Here is a 16,392-nt window from a genome sequence, read left to right on the forward strand (position 1 = left end):
TAATCCCGCCAGGAGAAACCAACAGTCGAATATTTGAAGCTGTTGATCGGTTTAAAAGACAAGGAAGATGATGTTATTTTGAATTCAAAAATGATTTTAAAAATATTTTCACGGGAAATGTAGAAACGATTGAGCTGCAATACGAGACTGAGATAGGATTTCCATAAAGATCCTTTCTATACAGCCATAAAAGTTTACTGATGCTCCAGTAGTAAACAATTTTGGTCAATAACACTTTAATTTTTATTCTTTTGATAAGTTTATATGAAGACAAGACCGTATATCAGCTAACTGAGAAACAATTTGAAAAATTGTTTCTCAATTTGTGGTGGCAATTTCATGTCAGACGAAATTAATATCATATTTAAATTATGTTAATTATGACTTTTAAATGAACTGTTCATGGTAATTTATCCCTACGTAAACTGCATCTCTTCTCGGTAAAGCAACATAGCACATCCTGTGTATAAACTGCACCTAGGTACCCCTTCTTCCATAAGGAAACCTTCATATGCACAGAATATTTCCGGTACTTAAAGCTCATTAACGACGAGGTTAATATGCATAATCGTTTGAATTCATTAATGTGATAATTAAACCTTGGTTGAGTGACACTGAAGAGTGGGACCGGTTTCGAGGAAGCAACACAGAATACTTCTCTTTATTCATCATCACTCAGGCAAGCAAATTCGATCTGATATTGATAACAACCAGAATGACGATGGGCAGGAACACTCTGCAGAGCGTGGGAAGTCGACCGAATTGGGCATGCTGTTCCATGGAAAATTAATACATTTTACTGATTTTTAAATTCACCCCTGATAGAGCTTTCAGGTTAGGTTTCGTACAGGCCATACAGAATAGCTGGAATAGCTGTATGTAAATTAACCGGCTATCTCACTGATTTATTCGAATATTTGCATTTAAAAAGAACTAGTTTATAATGATCAATTGAAATTAAAATACGTACATATGAAATTAAAATAAACAAAAATATAATTAAGACTCTTGGAAGTAATCTAAAAAGTTGTTAACAAAGAAGTCAGAAAATTTAAGCAATTACTGATAATGTTAATTAAATTAATTTGTGTCAACATGGCCAATATTAGTTTCTGGAAGAAATATGCCCTGCCAATCATGTTAAAACATTTAAAGCTGTTAATAAAACATTAATAACATGGATTAGTTCATGTCAAAAAATCTGGAAGGGATTGAAAGGTTAGGTTTAACATTTTTGAACCCTCTCTTTATATTAAATTTTGTTAGGTTACCCACAATTCATTTTACTGTCCGTTTATACGACAGACAGCTGTACCACAATAAGAGTGTCACTGATTCTTCGGATGAAGAAAGGACTTCAAGAATTTAAAACAAAAAAAAAAAAAAAAAAAAGCTTCAACGATTGTACTCAAAAATTACGGCACAGTAGGGGAAAACCATATGGTTGGATTGTTTTAGATCAGGCGCAGAAACATCTAAGGCCATGAGGCATCCGTATGTCTAAAAAGGTACGCCTATCCTATGGTCGGTTGGGCTACTTTTACCGATGAAAAACCATGCATCCTTTGACCACTTTGATATAACGAAAAAGAATGATATATTAATATGCTGCACCAACCGAAAAAAAAAAAAAAAAAAAAAAAAAACGAATAAAACAATGATAAAAAAGGGGGAAAAAATTAATAAAAGAAAAGGAAATTAAACCTATCATCCTATGCGCTTCCCTCACCCGAAGGTACTATCCAGATGACCTTTGAACTGTCAGCCTCTACCACCCATGTAAGCAACTTATTCCATTAATTTATAACTCGCTGGCTAAAATAAAACTTCCTGCAGTCCAATCTAAACATTTCCCCCCGTAACTTGAATTTATGTCCCCTAGTTCTAGCATCATTTATAATCTTGAAAATTTTGTCCTCATTCATTTTACTGATGCCCCTCAGAGCCTTAAACACCTCAATCAAATCTCCTCTAAGGTGTCTAGTTTCCAAACTCTGCAACCCACATATTCGAAGTCTTTCTTCATAAGGACGCCCTTTTGCCGATCTCACCAGGCGAGTTACCCTTCTTTGCACCCTATCAAGAAGCTCGATGTCTTTCTTTAGGTGCGGTCTCCATACTTGAACACAGTATTCCAAGTGTGGTCTAACATAAGCCTTATATAATGGGATTATCACGTCCCTATCTCTACTTGCAAAAGTTCGATAGATCATCGGTAGGACACCATGGGAATTCCTTGCAACCTGTTTACAATGCTCAGAGAATTTCATGTCTGACCGTATCGAAACGTTAATATTTTTATATTAATAAATATAAAAATAAATCATTTGGTGATATGGCGCAGAATCATCTTAAAAAAAAAACGCACTATCAACTCAGTGGAAAAGATTCCTAATCGTTCGAATGGAATGCCTCCAAGATATAGCGTTATGTATCTACTTTTAGTGTGCCATTCCCAAAGCAAAGTTGCGCAACACTAGAAATTCATCCCTGCCATTTCGCCTCACGGAATCTTCAGTTTCCATAGGATGCGTATAACTAACAAGATATGCGTAACCCATATTAACTATAACCACCACCTAACCGCCTACAAAAGTGCTCCCTACACCCATGCCCTTCATATGGAATGCCGAGTGTACTTCTCATTAATAAAAACTAGCGAGACGTTACCTTGAATACAAAAACAGAAAAATATCGCTCTAAGGTAGCTAATAATTCTGTTTGACTGGTCTGTAAATAATACTAAATATTTCTAACTTGTAATAGATATTTGAAACAAAATACAATGAATAAAAAATATCACAGATTTCGTGAAAAGTTAGAAGACAAGTTTGCAATAACATTAAATCTTACAATAAATATAAATATATAAGCTATTTCTTGTGCTGTAAAAATTACCAAAATCTAACTAAATTAAATAAACCGAAATGATCAACCGTATTCCTAAAAGTGAAACGCATTTTGGTTGCTCATTGTAACATATCAGATTGATAATTTCACACAGATTTTTCAATACGCTTAACAAATTAATATTGTCATGAAACGTCAGAGAGAGTTAGTACGTATTAAATGACAAAGCGACTAAGGATGTGGCCTCATGGCTTATCTCAGCCATGAAGTCAATTTAGACTATTTTAGCCCCATGGCTTATCTTGGCTTCACTGAATGCTTAGGTTAATGAGTCTATTTTTGTCAAAACTGCTAGTTTTACTCATTAATGGATTATAACCAAGGATATAACCCATTAAGGAGTATAACTACCAATTTTGACATGGAGCGGACAATTTTAATTCATAGCGCTAACCTCTGTGGTTGTGCTGGAGTATAAGGTGTTTTGTATTTTACAACTTGCGTAAGTTCTCTAGAAGAGGCATTCGTGAATTATTTTCCTACTCTGGCTATTCCAGAATCGCTACACATCTCACGAAATGCGAACGAGCAAGAACCTCCTTCACCCCCAAGGGGCGAAACACTACCGGATTTCGGCCAGGGTAGTGTTTTCTTCAAAATATATCAGACAGAATTTCATCCTCCATCCATTTTCAGGCCTTGATTGGAACGAACTATTCACAAAACCAACCGATGAATTCACCAAGCAGCTAGAGGAGAATGGGCCTTAGAAGAATTAAAAATATTCAATAGGTTGCTGGACAATTCAGTGCGAAACTGAGTTAGTCGCATTTGCACTTACAAAAATTCGTCTACAAGAATCGGCGAAAATCTCAAACCCCATTAGCTTATACCACCTATAAAATGAACAGATCCAATTAATAAGAAAATTCAATGGCTTTCCAAGAACTCATTAGAAAAAGTTTAGGAGGATTTTTAGCATCAGCCGCACCTGAATTATTTCTTTATTCATCTGAAGATGTTTCGACCATGTAGTCCTAAACATCTTGAGAAAAATAGGGAATTGCATCACCTCATGGGGAAAGAGATCCTACTTAACTTTTGAATGGGCGCATTAGATGTATCAAGGCGGGACAACAGACAGTTTTCTAACCAAAATCCACCCAATTGAGCTGTCTACATTCCAACAAAAATTTGACAGTCTAATCTTATTGTATGGTATTCTTTACTAATGTATGGTGTTCTTTAACAGGTAGGCGCCTCCGTAGCCAGGTGGGAAGGAGCAGCAGTGCGTAGCACACGCTTCTTGATTAGACCGGAGTTCGAGCCCGTCACCACCAAATACGGAGGATGCGGAAATGTCAGGGAATGACCACCGCATATCCCGGAGCAATATGGCCTTAGTTGCTAATGCTCCTAAAAACCAAACAACAACATCTTTAACAGGTATCATCAACCAACAAAGGAAGCCAGTGAAAATGGAATGGGGAGATAAAGAAAACAGGACAACTGTAATAGGTCTTCATAAGGCAGGACATGACGCACCTACAATTTTCAAACTTCTGAAACCACTTGGAATAAGCCGAAGATTTGTCTACAGGGCAATTGATAGGTACAATGAACAACAGAGAATTGATGAAGAACCCGGTCCAGCCACCCAAGAACTGTGAGGACCCCTGCAGCTATCAAGAAGGTGGAGAACAGAATTCGTAGGAATCCCCTACGAAAACAGAATATCATGTCCTGAGAAATGGGAATATCATCAAGATCGATGTCACGCATAATCAAAAGTTATATAGAGATGAGTGCTTACTGTAGGTGAACAGGACAGTTCCTAACTACAACTTTGATGGAATGGAGGCAAAAAAGTTCAGAGGCACTGTAGCGTCGGTACGCGAATGGTAAGCATTGACAGATACTCTTCACATATGAAAAGATTTTTACTATTGAGGAGAGTTACAACCGTCAAAATGACAAGGTGTATGCCCATAGCTCTGCAGAGGCATGTCAGGTCGACTGGCAAGGGTTGAAAGGGATCATTATCCAGCATCTGTGATGGTTTAGTGGGAAGTCTCCTACAAAGGTGTAAAAAAATATGCATTTTTGTGTTTAGGGAGTGGAAACCTGTGCAAGGCTGGACCTAAATGATATTCTGGAGCCGCATGTGAGACCCCTCAATCAGATTCTCTTCAATGGTCAGCACTGGATCTTCCACCAGGACTCAGAGCCTGCCCACAAGGCAAAGATCAGCCAAACATGGCTGACAGAGAATGTGCCTGAGTTCATCAAGCATGACGAATGGCCTCCTGCGAGCTCAGATATTAATCTACTTGATTACCGTTTGTGGGCTATTTTTGAAGGGATGATCTGTGGTAAAAAGCATGCCACATTGGAGAGCCTGAAGAGATCACTGGAGCATGCTGTGGCCAATTTCCAGCTGGATGTTGTGCGTACTTCTATTGACGAATGGCCGGAAAGTTTGAGGGCTTGTGGAAAAAACAAGTGGGGGCATTTTGAATGATTGTTTCGTTGCTTCATTTGTTGGGTGTTCAAGAATAAACCCACAGAGTTTTGAGTTCTTGTGCCTTTTTATTTTGTGGCTAAATACAGTAAACCATTTGACAGTATTTATGGCAGTACTGTATACTTAATTTTGACTACGATAAATTGTGTAAACATTCCTACAAAAATTGTTAAGAATTATAGAAATACAATGATGACAGAAACATAAGAAACAGAATTCCAGATTATTTCGATTTTGGATTAATTTCGAATTATTTGTATACTTCTTGGGCAATAATGATATCAATAATCCTATAGAAACACTTCCTACACTTTTTTATGTAGAGATTGGAATCCTGCTGCACTGAATCCGTAAGACTATGGCTAGTTATCTGCCTGAACTTGGCCATCTTGTTCTGGTTTTCAAATATTGTGACAAAATATCCAAAAATTGTTGTTCAAAATTGGATTTAGATCTGAGCTGCTTGCTCGAAATTGGAGGTTCGAAATATTATTCTACTTAAACCACTATTGTATTGAACACGCTTTTTGAGCAGCAGTTTTATCCCGCTGTTACAAATACGGCCGCTTCAATAGGACTATTTAAAATTCCATAATAGACAGCTGCATCGATGATAACAGGTGGATCAAATCAAACCACCACATCGAATTTCATTGTTGGTGCAATACAATCTATGCGTGTATAGATTGTATTGCACCAACAAAAATTTATCAAAAAAAAATAAATAAAAAATTTACTGGAATATTCAAATTTTCCCGACAGAGCCAATGAGAATAAATATTACCATCAATGCTGATGTCAAGCAGGAGAAACAACGCGTTTTGAAATAATTAATTACTATCTGACATACAAAATGGTAAACTTCACCTAAAGGTCGACTAAAACATTTTCTTACTGATGTTACTTCGCCACACTGCAGGAATACAGAAAATGGTTCTACCAAGTCTTTTTACGCGATTCTTTAAAAGTTAAAAAACTCTTCGAATTTAGACCAATAGTAATAGTAGAGGCATGAAAAAAAATTTAACACGTCCATTCCCTCTAAACGTTTGTCCAGTTCCTCCTTGAATTTATTTAAGCTATCAACTTCCACAACGACAGATAGAAGTTTATTACATCAACAAACTACCCACTGGATAAAGGTAAATTTCCGCACATCTACTCTATAACTGTCTTTCCTCAATTTGAATTTATGCCTTCCTCAAGTTGTTCGTAGTCTGAGCAAAAGGAAGAACCCCATCAGAATTGAGCCTGCTCAACCCATTCAAAGCCTTATACACCTAAATCAGACACCTCGCAGGTGCTAGTCTCCAGACGCTGAAATTTGCAGAACTTAACACTTTCTTGGTAAGATAACCACTTCGTTCCCTCACCAATCTTGTTGCCCTTCTCTGTACTCGTTCATGCAACTCTACCTAAAACGAGGCCTCAGACCCGTACACAGTACTCAAGGCGTGGCCTGACCTGACCATTGCCTTATACAAAGGGATAATCACCTCCTTCCCTAAAAGGTGATTATCCCTTTGTGTGTGATAACAAATTTCCTGTATATCATTGACAATACCCCATGACTTGCTCTGGCAGCCTGTCTGCACTGCACAATTACTCTCAGATCTCATTCATTTTCTACCAAGCTAAGTGTAGTACCACACAGTCGGCACGTTTCTCTGCGGTTATTTCTACCCATATGCAGTACTTTGGATTTGTCAATGTTAAACTTCAGTTGCCACTTCTCAGCCCATCTGCCCAACTTTTCTAGATCCTCTTGCAGTAACACACTGTCATTAACAGCCCTGCCAACCTTTGTATCATCTGCAAACTTCGACATTAAGCCTGATATACCTTCATCAATAGAAAACAACAGTGGGCCAAAGACTGAACCCTGGAGGATGCCACTAATAACAATAGTCCATGAAGAACAGTGTCCATTTATTACCACTCTGTCTTCTCCCACTTAACCATCCCTTTATAAATTGTAGCAACTTACCCTTAATGCCACACCTCTCCAATTTGTGCAGCAATCTTCCATGTGCAACAGTATCAAAAGCTTTCCTGAAATCCAAATATATGATATCAAAGTTATTCCCTGCATCCAGTTCCTTTGTGACCCCATCGTAGTATCCAATCAAATTGGTCAGACAAGACCTCCCTTTAACAAACCCATGCTGTGTCTTAACTATTACTGCAGTCTTGTCTAGATGATCCTGCAATGCATCTTTAATCAGTGACTCCATTACTTTCCCATAACTTTTTAGAGCATACATTTGCACATCTCAAGTCCGTAGGGACTTCCCCTGAGTCCTCTCATAATTATGGTTAAGGGTTTGCTTACTTCCTTTACCGCTTGTTCGAGTCATCCTGAAGGAGTGCTGCTTGGTACTGATAATTAACTACTCTTCCAATCTTTACGTCGTCTACAAGTTTTGCCATCAAGCATATGTAATGTGAAATTCTCTCACATTACATACGCCAAAAATACTCGGTATTATAGATTGGCCGTAATATTTCTTTAAGGTTACTTCTCCAACGGAAGGTGCTTACAAGACAAAAGGGGCTATATCCGAAATTTCACCTAAAGCCGGCAATCCCAAGAATCTTTGAAGAAGGTAGTACAGTTCTCTGAGAAATAACAGTGATTTAGGTCCACAGATACGGCATAATAGTCACAGTTCTGTCATGTGTTAAGGTTTAGAGGTTTAACCAACTTGTCACTCTATTATAGGGATGAAAACAGTCTCAATATTTAATATAGAGTGGTAGAAAATGAAAAATACCTGGGTGTAATTGTGTAATCAGATATGAAATTTTCAGAGCAGTGCAGACAGGCTGCCATCAATGATATACAGGAATTTTGCTAGTAGGGAATAGAAGGTAATTATCCGTTTGTATAAGGTCAGGCCACGTCTTGAGTACTGCGTACTGGTCTGGAGGCCTCGTTTTAGGAAGGTAGAGTCGCTTGAGCGAGTACAGAGAAGGGCCACAAGATTGGTGAGGGGAACGAAGGGGTCATCTTACCAAGGAAGGTTTCAGTTCTGAAAATTTCAGCGTCAGGAGCCTAGGCACTTGCGAGGTGAGCTGATTGAGGTGTATAAGATCTTGAATGGAATGCTTATTGGGTTCTTCCTTTTGCTCAAATTACGAACTTGAGGGGACATAAATTCAAATTGAAGAAAGCCAGTTATAGATGTGTAGAAATTTGCCTTTAGACAGCGGGTAATTGATTGTTGGAAGAAACTTCCATCTGTCGTTGTGGCAGTTGATAGCTTAAATAAATTCAAGGAGGAACTGGACAAACGTTTAGAGGGAATGAATGTGTGATTTTTTTTTTTTTTTTTTTGTGGCTGATGCTACATAAGCTTGCTTCCTTGCATCGCATGCCTCTACTATTACTATAATTTTTGTTAGATTACCACGCAGACCGTTCTGTATTTTCAGAAAGCAGGACATTTTTAAAATTCTGGAACTCATCCAACGGCTAGTATATTAGTCATTTAAATTCTTTAAATAGACGTCAAGAGCATTCATTCTCTTATGACCAAGAAGGAATGCGTTTAAAATGGCCACTGCTGGACAACAAAACGGCCAAATTCCATCTCCACGTCTCCTTTGAAGTATATATCTATCAGTAATTATTTATAAATAAGTATTTTTATCGAATTAAAGGTGTTTTAACTTCGCAGCATCCAAAAATGCATACATTCAACAAACGTTAAAACATTATATATTTTAATTTCAAATAATTTATAGTGTTAAAATTAAAATTTAAAAACAAAATTTTAAAAAAATTAAATATTAATTTCACTTTAATATTACATTTAAAAATTAAAATATAAATCATTCGCGCAGAATGTCATTTGTTTTCCTAAAAAAAAATATTGAAATACTGATTTCTCACTGACTTTTTTAAAAAAGTAGTTTGAGACCATATTTCATTTTTAAAAAAAAATTCAGGGATTTCGTCTTAATATAATCATACCAGCTTAGTGTTAATATAAGTTTAATTCTTGTTTAGTTCTATATAAGGACACTAGATGCCACCACTTATTCGAATTACAGCGTGTGTTGTCAGGGTAACGAAATACAGAAACCTATCATTAGAGAATCAGTATGGCTTCATGTCATTCTTCACGAGGTTAGTGATATCGATTTAGAAGGATAATTTTACAATATAATAATTATGAACGAGCTACAGTGATTAAGATTGAGTGTAAACTGTGGACTTCCTGTTCATGTGCAGGAAGTCGTATAAACAAGTAAAGTATACTGAAAAGCGAACAAAATATGTTAGAGCTACTTTGTTATTTATATATACAATGCAAAACTAGTTGGTATTTGATGAATATTAAATGCAGCATTAAATCGATAATTACAAATAAGTTTCAGAAAATTATAAATGATGGATTATAAAGATACAATAAGAAAATTTTCAATATTTCTTTCTTTTCCTCAAAACATTGTGAAAATAAGTTTCAATGAACGGGATGATTCTTATTTAAACGCAGCCTTAAGGGCAAAACAGTTTGCATAACTCTACTCCTCTTGATGTAGTGGCTACAGAAAGTCCACCTCATGCCAACCATATTTCAATTAGGAAGTCTCCTAAGTAAACAAGCCAAGAGATCAGGTCTTTTAAAACACGCCGCATATTTCTTACAACCCAGGGCAATAATAACCAACAGCGTATGTAAGGTACACGCTTGTCGCAGTTTGGTGCGTTTGACCCCCGCTTATTCGCGTCGGGAGAGTAAGGGCTCGCAGTTAGAGGAACACTTTCTCTCGCTTTCATTACGGAGATCCCCAGAGTGGCAATAACAGTGATGTATGAGGTAAAAGCCGTCATGTGGAGAGCCACGCGAGATGAAAGCGTTCCTTCCCGTGGGATTTAAGGAGTTTGGAAAAATAAAAGACTCACCATTTCCTTGTGGTTGGGAAAGAATGCTTGCTCAATTAGTGGGAAGTTTTCTCTGCCTAGTCTTCGCTGGATCTGGAGCAGCTGAGAGAACTGCAATGGAAATGACTCATTAGGAAAAGATCACATTTACACGGAAATAACATTCTATATACTAGATGAATATTAATTATGCGTTTAAAATTGGGGTTTCACGACACAATGGCAACTGTAGCCAAGACATTTTTATATATTTTCATTCATATTTTATTTAAAAAGTGAAGTATGTAAATGTTAATTTTATGGCTTTGCTAATGGAGTCTAATTTCTTAAGGTAACTATAACGCTCTTCACAGTGGCTTTATCTCCACGTATTCGAGACATTGTTAATGACATTTCTGATGAATTCAAGATATATCCTCATCCTTGATAGAATTACCTCTTCTCTTCTCAAAAACCAGAATCCCAATTGCAACTCAGATTTTATTCCGCACTTGGCCTCCCTACGTATTTTCATACCTGTCTACTCCTTTCCCTAATGGTTATTCGGAGATCTGTAAAAGGAAGAAACGTAAAATTCTCTATTTCTTTTTCCAACTGAAATTTTTACAGACCCATAAGTTTGCTCATTGCTACTACTATTCCCACATGACTTGGCATCAAAAATATCATTATATCTTGACATAGCTGATATACAGTTCTTTGATTATTTTTTTTCAAAAATAATTTATTGGTGTCAACACAAGGTTGTTTCTGTCAAGGGCCATTATAGCACAAAAGAATTAAGTATCTATTAAGGCAGTGAAAAGTTGGAGTCTGTCGGAGCCATTCACAGCCAGTCTGCTTACACAGCTCAGCAGCCAATATACCAGAGATGAACAGCTTTCAAAACCTGAAAGCTTGGGAACAGTGTTTTTGTACCTACTTACATCCATCTGTACATATAAATGCACATTTATTATTATTTTAAGCTCTATGAGAAGCATCTGTTGTAAGGTGAGCACTGGAAGTTTATATTAAGGGAAAAAAGGTGTCCAGGAAGGTTCTAAGGGTACCCTTTTTCAGAGAAGCGAATAATATCTATTTCCCATTCTACAAGGAATGTCTTGAACTCTTATTTCGGTTGGCCGATACTCATTCTGTTTGTAGTCATATGTAATACACCATTGTATATAGAATAATATTTTTAAATGCATAAATGTTGATTTTATGGCTTTGCTAATGGAGTCTAATTTTCAATATACAATTGTGTATTACATATGAATGAAGAAGTAATTCTCCCAGTTTGTAATTGATATGTCACTGTTTCCCTATAAACTACATATTTAAGAGGTTTGAAAAACTCCTAACACAAGACGGAGTGCTTTATGATGGCTGACATGCAATTTTAGAAGTGCGCTTTGTCTGCATGAAACAAACTGGTGCTGTATAACCTATTCAGAACTTAACAAGTGATTTATATACAGTAGCAGACAAAAATAATGCTTCACTTGTGAATTCTGCAAATAATGTGTTTTGCCCTGCATTGTGGATTGCAGAAATTTTCAAAATGCATTTGATAGATGGGATATATATCTCTGTGAATGAAATCCGATGAAAAAAAGACTCCATCTGATATACCCAATTGTCATAAATATCTTCCTAAAGGGTAAAATGTGTAATTAATGGAAATATGAGAAATCATGACAACCAAACATACATTTTATTGCATTTACGTGTACAAACTTAAATGACAAGTTAATGTAATAGTATTATGTACTGTAAATCAGGAAAATAAGTCCTCAGTATTCTGTTGTTCCTCCTCGAGCTGCAATTACAGCCTTGCAACGATCTGGCATGGAGTTAATCAACTAACTCTATGCCAGAAATTGGGAAACTCTACGGTTTCCAAATTTCGTAGTAGTCACCCTTACAATGCTCTCCTGCAGCTAAATCTTACTTGTTGGCTTCTTCTGAGCAATTTTATACATTATGGGCCAGCAATTTTCAATAGGGTTCAAACCTAGACTGTTGCCGGGCCAGTCCAATACTGTAATGCCAGCATTTCTGAGGTATGGCTGCACATTAAGGGAGAAAAACGAGGGGAAACATTGGTGTATGTTTTAAAGCCTTGTGAGACAAGACAAACTCATCATTAAATCTAAATAGCATAAAACTGACCAATTTTGCTGTGTGGCAAGGGGCTGAGACCTGTTGAAAAATGCAGTTTTGGACGTCTGTGTGGTGATCCCTAATAACGGGTATCCGGCATTCCTCCAAGATAGCAGTATAGGTTTGTGCATTCACCATTGGGCTAATAAACTTAATTCGCTCCACCCCTTTGCTTGTCAGGCATCTCCAGACCATCTGAGTAGAGGGGAACTTTACAATCGGTAGGGAACTTATGCAGTCAGGATGGTATGCCTCTGATTTTCGTCTTCTGATATAAAGTAAAGTGCAGCCATTATCAACCCACTGCAGGATGGAAGCCTCCTCAACAATTCATGTTGAGGGAAATGGACCATAATCTGCCACGCTGGTCCAGTGCGGGTTGGCAGATCGACCGTATTCAGCAGTCAGGGGCTTGAACCCCGGTCTAACTCAAAGAGCGTGTGCTACTGCACTCCCGCTCCTGCCCACTCGGCTACGGAGGCCTTCTGATATACTGCTTCCCAACCGAGCCATGCAGGCTGAATTTCGATTCGTCAAAAAAGTTACGGTGTTCAATTGCTCTTTTGTCCACGAAACATGCGTTTTAGCCCAAGTAAGTGGCTTCTTCCTCATTTGTTGGGTCAATAGGCATGCAGCCCACATTCCGAAAGCCATCTTTGGATAAACTCAAACTATTATATTAGGGCCACCCATAATTTCTTATATATACCCATTTATGTATTATGTCTGTAAATTGAGTGTGTTTTATGGTCGATTTGCTTGTTCGTCTTTGGATAGTTGGTGCACTTGTTTAGACACCAGAGGCCAGCTCAAAGTCCAGTTTTAGATCAGGAGCACTAGTTGGCGATTACAAAGGCATAGCCGTTTCAAATAGCGATCTTGGGAAGGCATAGTCACCCTCTTACGGCCTGATCCAGGTCTTCTCTTCACATCACCGATTTGATCCTTTAATTTCAGCACCCGAGATACTGTTGAATGGTGGAAGCCTGTTTTATCAGCGATAGCAAGTGTAGAAAGCCCTTCCTGGGACAGAGCAACAGCTACTCTTTTTTTTTTTTCTTGGTGTCAACTGAACATATGGAGCCATGCTTATGCCTCCGCAAAACAGGATAATAATGAGCATGTATACCCTTCTAAAGCTGTATTTATTGAAACGGCTGATGAAATACCTTGCAATTACTGTCTGATGCAATATAAGCGTTATCTGACGTAATACCTTTGCTTTGCGACAAACAAACATGACTGTAATCGAATATCTTATGCGTTTCACTACAAATGTTACTTTTTTTTAAGGTGTTTTGTCCGCCACTGTAGGTGCAGCAGTATATGTCTGCCTTCATCCCATGGATGAAATATACCCATGTATATTCAATGTTGATACGCAAGTTTTACAGAGCTTTGATATATGGTCTTTAAAATTTTTGCACGAGTAAAGTACATCCATGAAGACGTCCTTCATGAAGGGGCAACCACCTAGTAGGCTCGGTAAGACTAGTTTAATCAACAGTCAGCGCAATCTAGAAATTCTGTTGTATACTGTTATAAGTTTCTGTCGGATGTGCACCTCAAAGTGGACGAAACTTTTAACACACACACACACACACACACACACACACACACACACACACACCAGTATGGCGAGAAAGGTTTACCGCAATCATTCATTCTTTAGCTTTCTCTTAGAGTACAATTCGAAAGTAAGGTTAGTGTCACTCACTGCAATTTATAGATCTTACCTACTTTAGGAGTTTAATCTAATATCTTCAAAATAACTTGTATTCTCTATCTAATATGGATATTTCCAAACAAAGCTTATAAACTAGTGAATTTAGAAATGAGACGTTAACTGTCGTGTAGATTTAAGAAACAGTCTTGCTTGGAATTAGAACTGAATAAAGTCTTATTCTTTATTAACACACTTTTTTTTTTAAATTAAGGTATTATTTTAGGGGTTTATCTCTAGATATTATTTTTAAGACTATATATACTTACTACCCATGGCTTGTCTTGGAAGTTATACAAACTATGTAGGGAATTAACGCTCGGAACAGCTCCATATTTGAAACCAAGTAGCATATTCCTGTAGTCTTCATTAGCGTCTCGAATGTGTTGACGAACCAGAAGAAAATCAGGTCGAAATGATCTATAAGAGACAAAATTGTAAGAAATTTTAAAATTTATTGTTTATTCTAATTTTCTTCTTTGTGTTTTTAAAGCAATTTTGATAAGAAAATTACCGCTTTGTTTAGAAAGCCTTCCTGTATGAAACAGTTCTATAAAGCAAGAAGAAAGTGGGTTCATAAGCATCTAACTTACCTTCAGTGGTATTCTACACCATTTCAAGGTAATAAAAGCTCAGCTATATTTATTTTATAACGAGAACAGAAGGTAAGAATGAAAAGAAGAAACGTTTATATTTCAGTAGTAGTTCCTGTACATTCACATTCGACAAAACAGAATTCATTCCAATCGTTAATTTAAAATGAATTATGAACATCGAAAAAATCTTCTCAATTATTTATGTGATTAGCTAATTACGAGCAAATGCAGATACTCAAATGATCTTAGTCCTCTATTGTTTTGCATATTATTTTGTTCTTTGTAAGATCAGTTCAATCATTGCACGCATTTGAAAACGCCATGGGAGTTACAGAACAAATTAAAGGTTTCTTCACGTTGAAGCTATAGTGTCGCCATCTATCTTCTAAATGCCACACTACGGGAAATTATTTTAGTAAACACGTGATAATCATCTTTATTTAAATGTTTACCGTATAATACAGACAAAAGATACAATTACAGGATGTAATAGACACCCCTGAACCTTTGGAAACATGCCGTGATTGGAATAAAGATTTATTTATTTATTTATACTACAAATTCTACATCACACAAATGAGGTCAGAGACATATATATCTGACCTAACCACAACTATAACTTCCCTCTCCTTCTATCAACCTTTCTCCACTTCGCACAGCTTTCTCAAGGACTCTCCTTCAAAACATTCGGGGATGGCAGCCAGCTAGTGAATTTCAAAATCAACATAATACAACAGTAAACACAAACCCTTACAACACACACACACAGTTGACTATCTATGCAGAGACATGACAACACGGATGACAACATTGTATTATAGGGAATTCTCGAGAACCTCATATCCAGTAAATACATGTCTTTGCGATAGCGATCAAAATAAGTTCGTGATGGCACAAAATCCTATTGGCGTTTACAATTATTGTTATATTTATCTCTTTCTCAATCCAAATTTTTCTAAAATATCTCTACAGATGCCATTTCAATTTCCTAAAGAGCTGTTCAAGTCAACATTATCTTTCTTTGTAATTGTCGTTTCTATCACATCAATCAACTCTTATTTTCTTTACCTTCAGCTGGATCATTTTACAATACAACTCTCATCACCCAACTGTCTATCTTAAATCTTGACGTCATACTATGATAATGTTGTTCCACCAATTAAACTTTCTTCCGAAATAGTACTACTGCAAAGGCTATTGCACCTTTCTTGCACTGTATCTTACTTCCAGAGTAAATTAATCCATAATTATTGTTTAATCCGCAGCTGACCTATTTTTATTCTCCTGGTTTCTGCTATACTTTGCTATCACAACGACCTACTTTTTCCGCTAATTCCACTTCTTTGTAGTTTAAGCTTGTGACGTTGATGGTGCTTATCTTGATAGTTCTCCAATAGCGCTGTTTTCTCTGTTGTGCTCAGAGAACTGAAGAACACTGCGTGGACCTTCTTGACCCGGGCAACGTCTCAGCCAGACGAAACAATCGTGACACGTTGTGTCATAATTGTTTCGCCCTCCCACAAGGAAAAAAAGTTTCAGCTATAATTTATCCAATTTAGTCGGCTTAGTTCTATATTGGTAGCACATCCCATTCATTCAATAGCTGGTGCCCTACTAACACCACAAGATGAGAGAAGTGGATATTTGATATGGAATCCAC

At 37.0% G+C, this 16,392-nt stretch overlaps 1 protein-coding gene across 1 annotated transcript in view; it reads right to left on the reverse strand.

Moving 5' to 3' along the window:
- Positions 1 to 16,392, reverse strand: part of Syn (synapsin) — a 282,097-nt gene that overhangs the window by 231,774 nt on the left and 33,931 nt on the right. The window contains exons 4-5 of the mRNA XM_090388021.1: positions 14,406 to 14,556; positions 10,287 to 10,376 (exon numbers count right to left, since the gene is read on the reverse strand). Of these exons, the coding sequence (XP_090244147.1) occupies positions 10,287 to 10,376; positions 14,406 to 14,556 (241 nt within the window). The remainder of the gene's footprint in view (positions 1 to 10,286; positions 10,377 to 14,405; positions 14,557 to 16,392) is intronic.

This window comes from Mastigoproctus giganteus, chromosome 13 (assembly GCF_048544385.1).
Source record: "Mastigoproctus giganteus isolate SK-2022 chromosome 13, ASM4854438v1, whole genome shotgun sequence".
NCBI classification, from domain to species: domain Eukaryota; kingdom Metazoa; phylum Arthropoda; class Arachnida; order Uropygi; family Thelyphonidae; genus Mastigoproctus; species Mastigoproctus giganteus.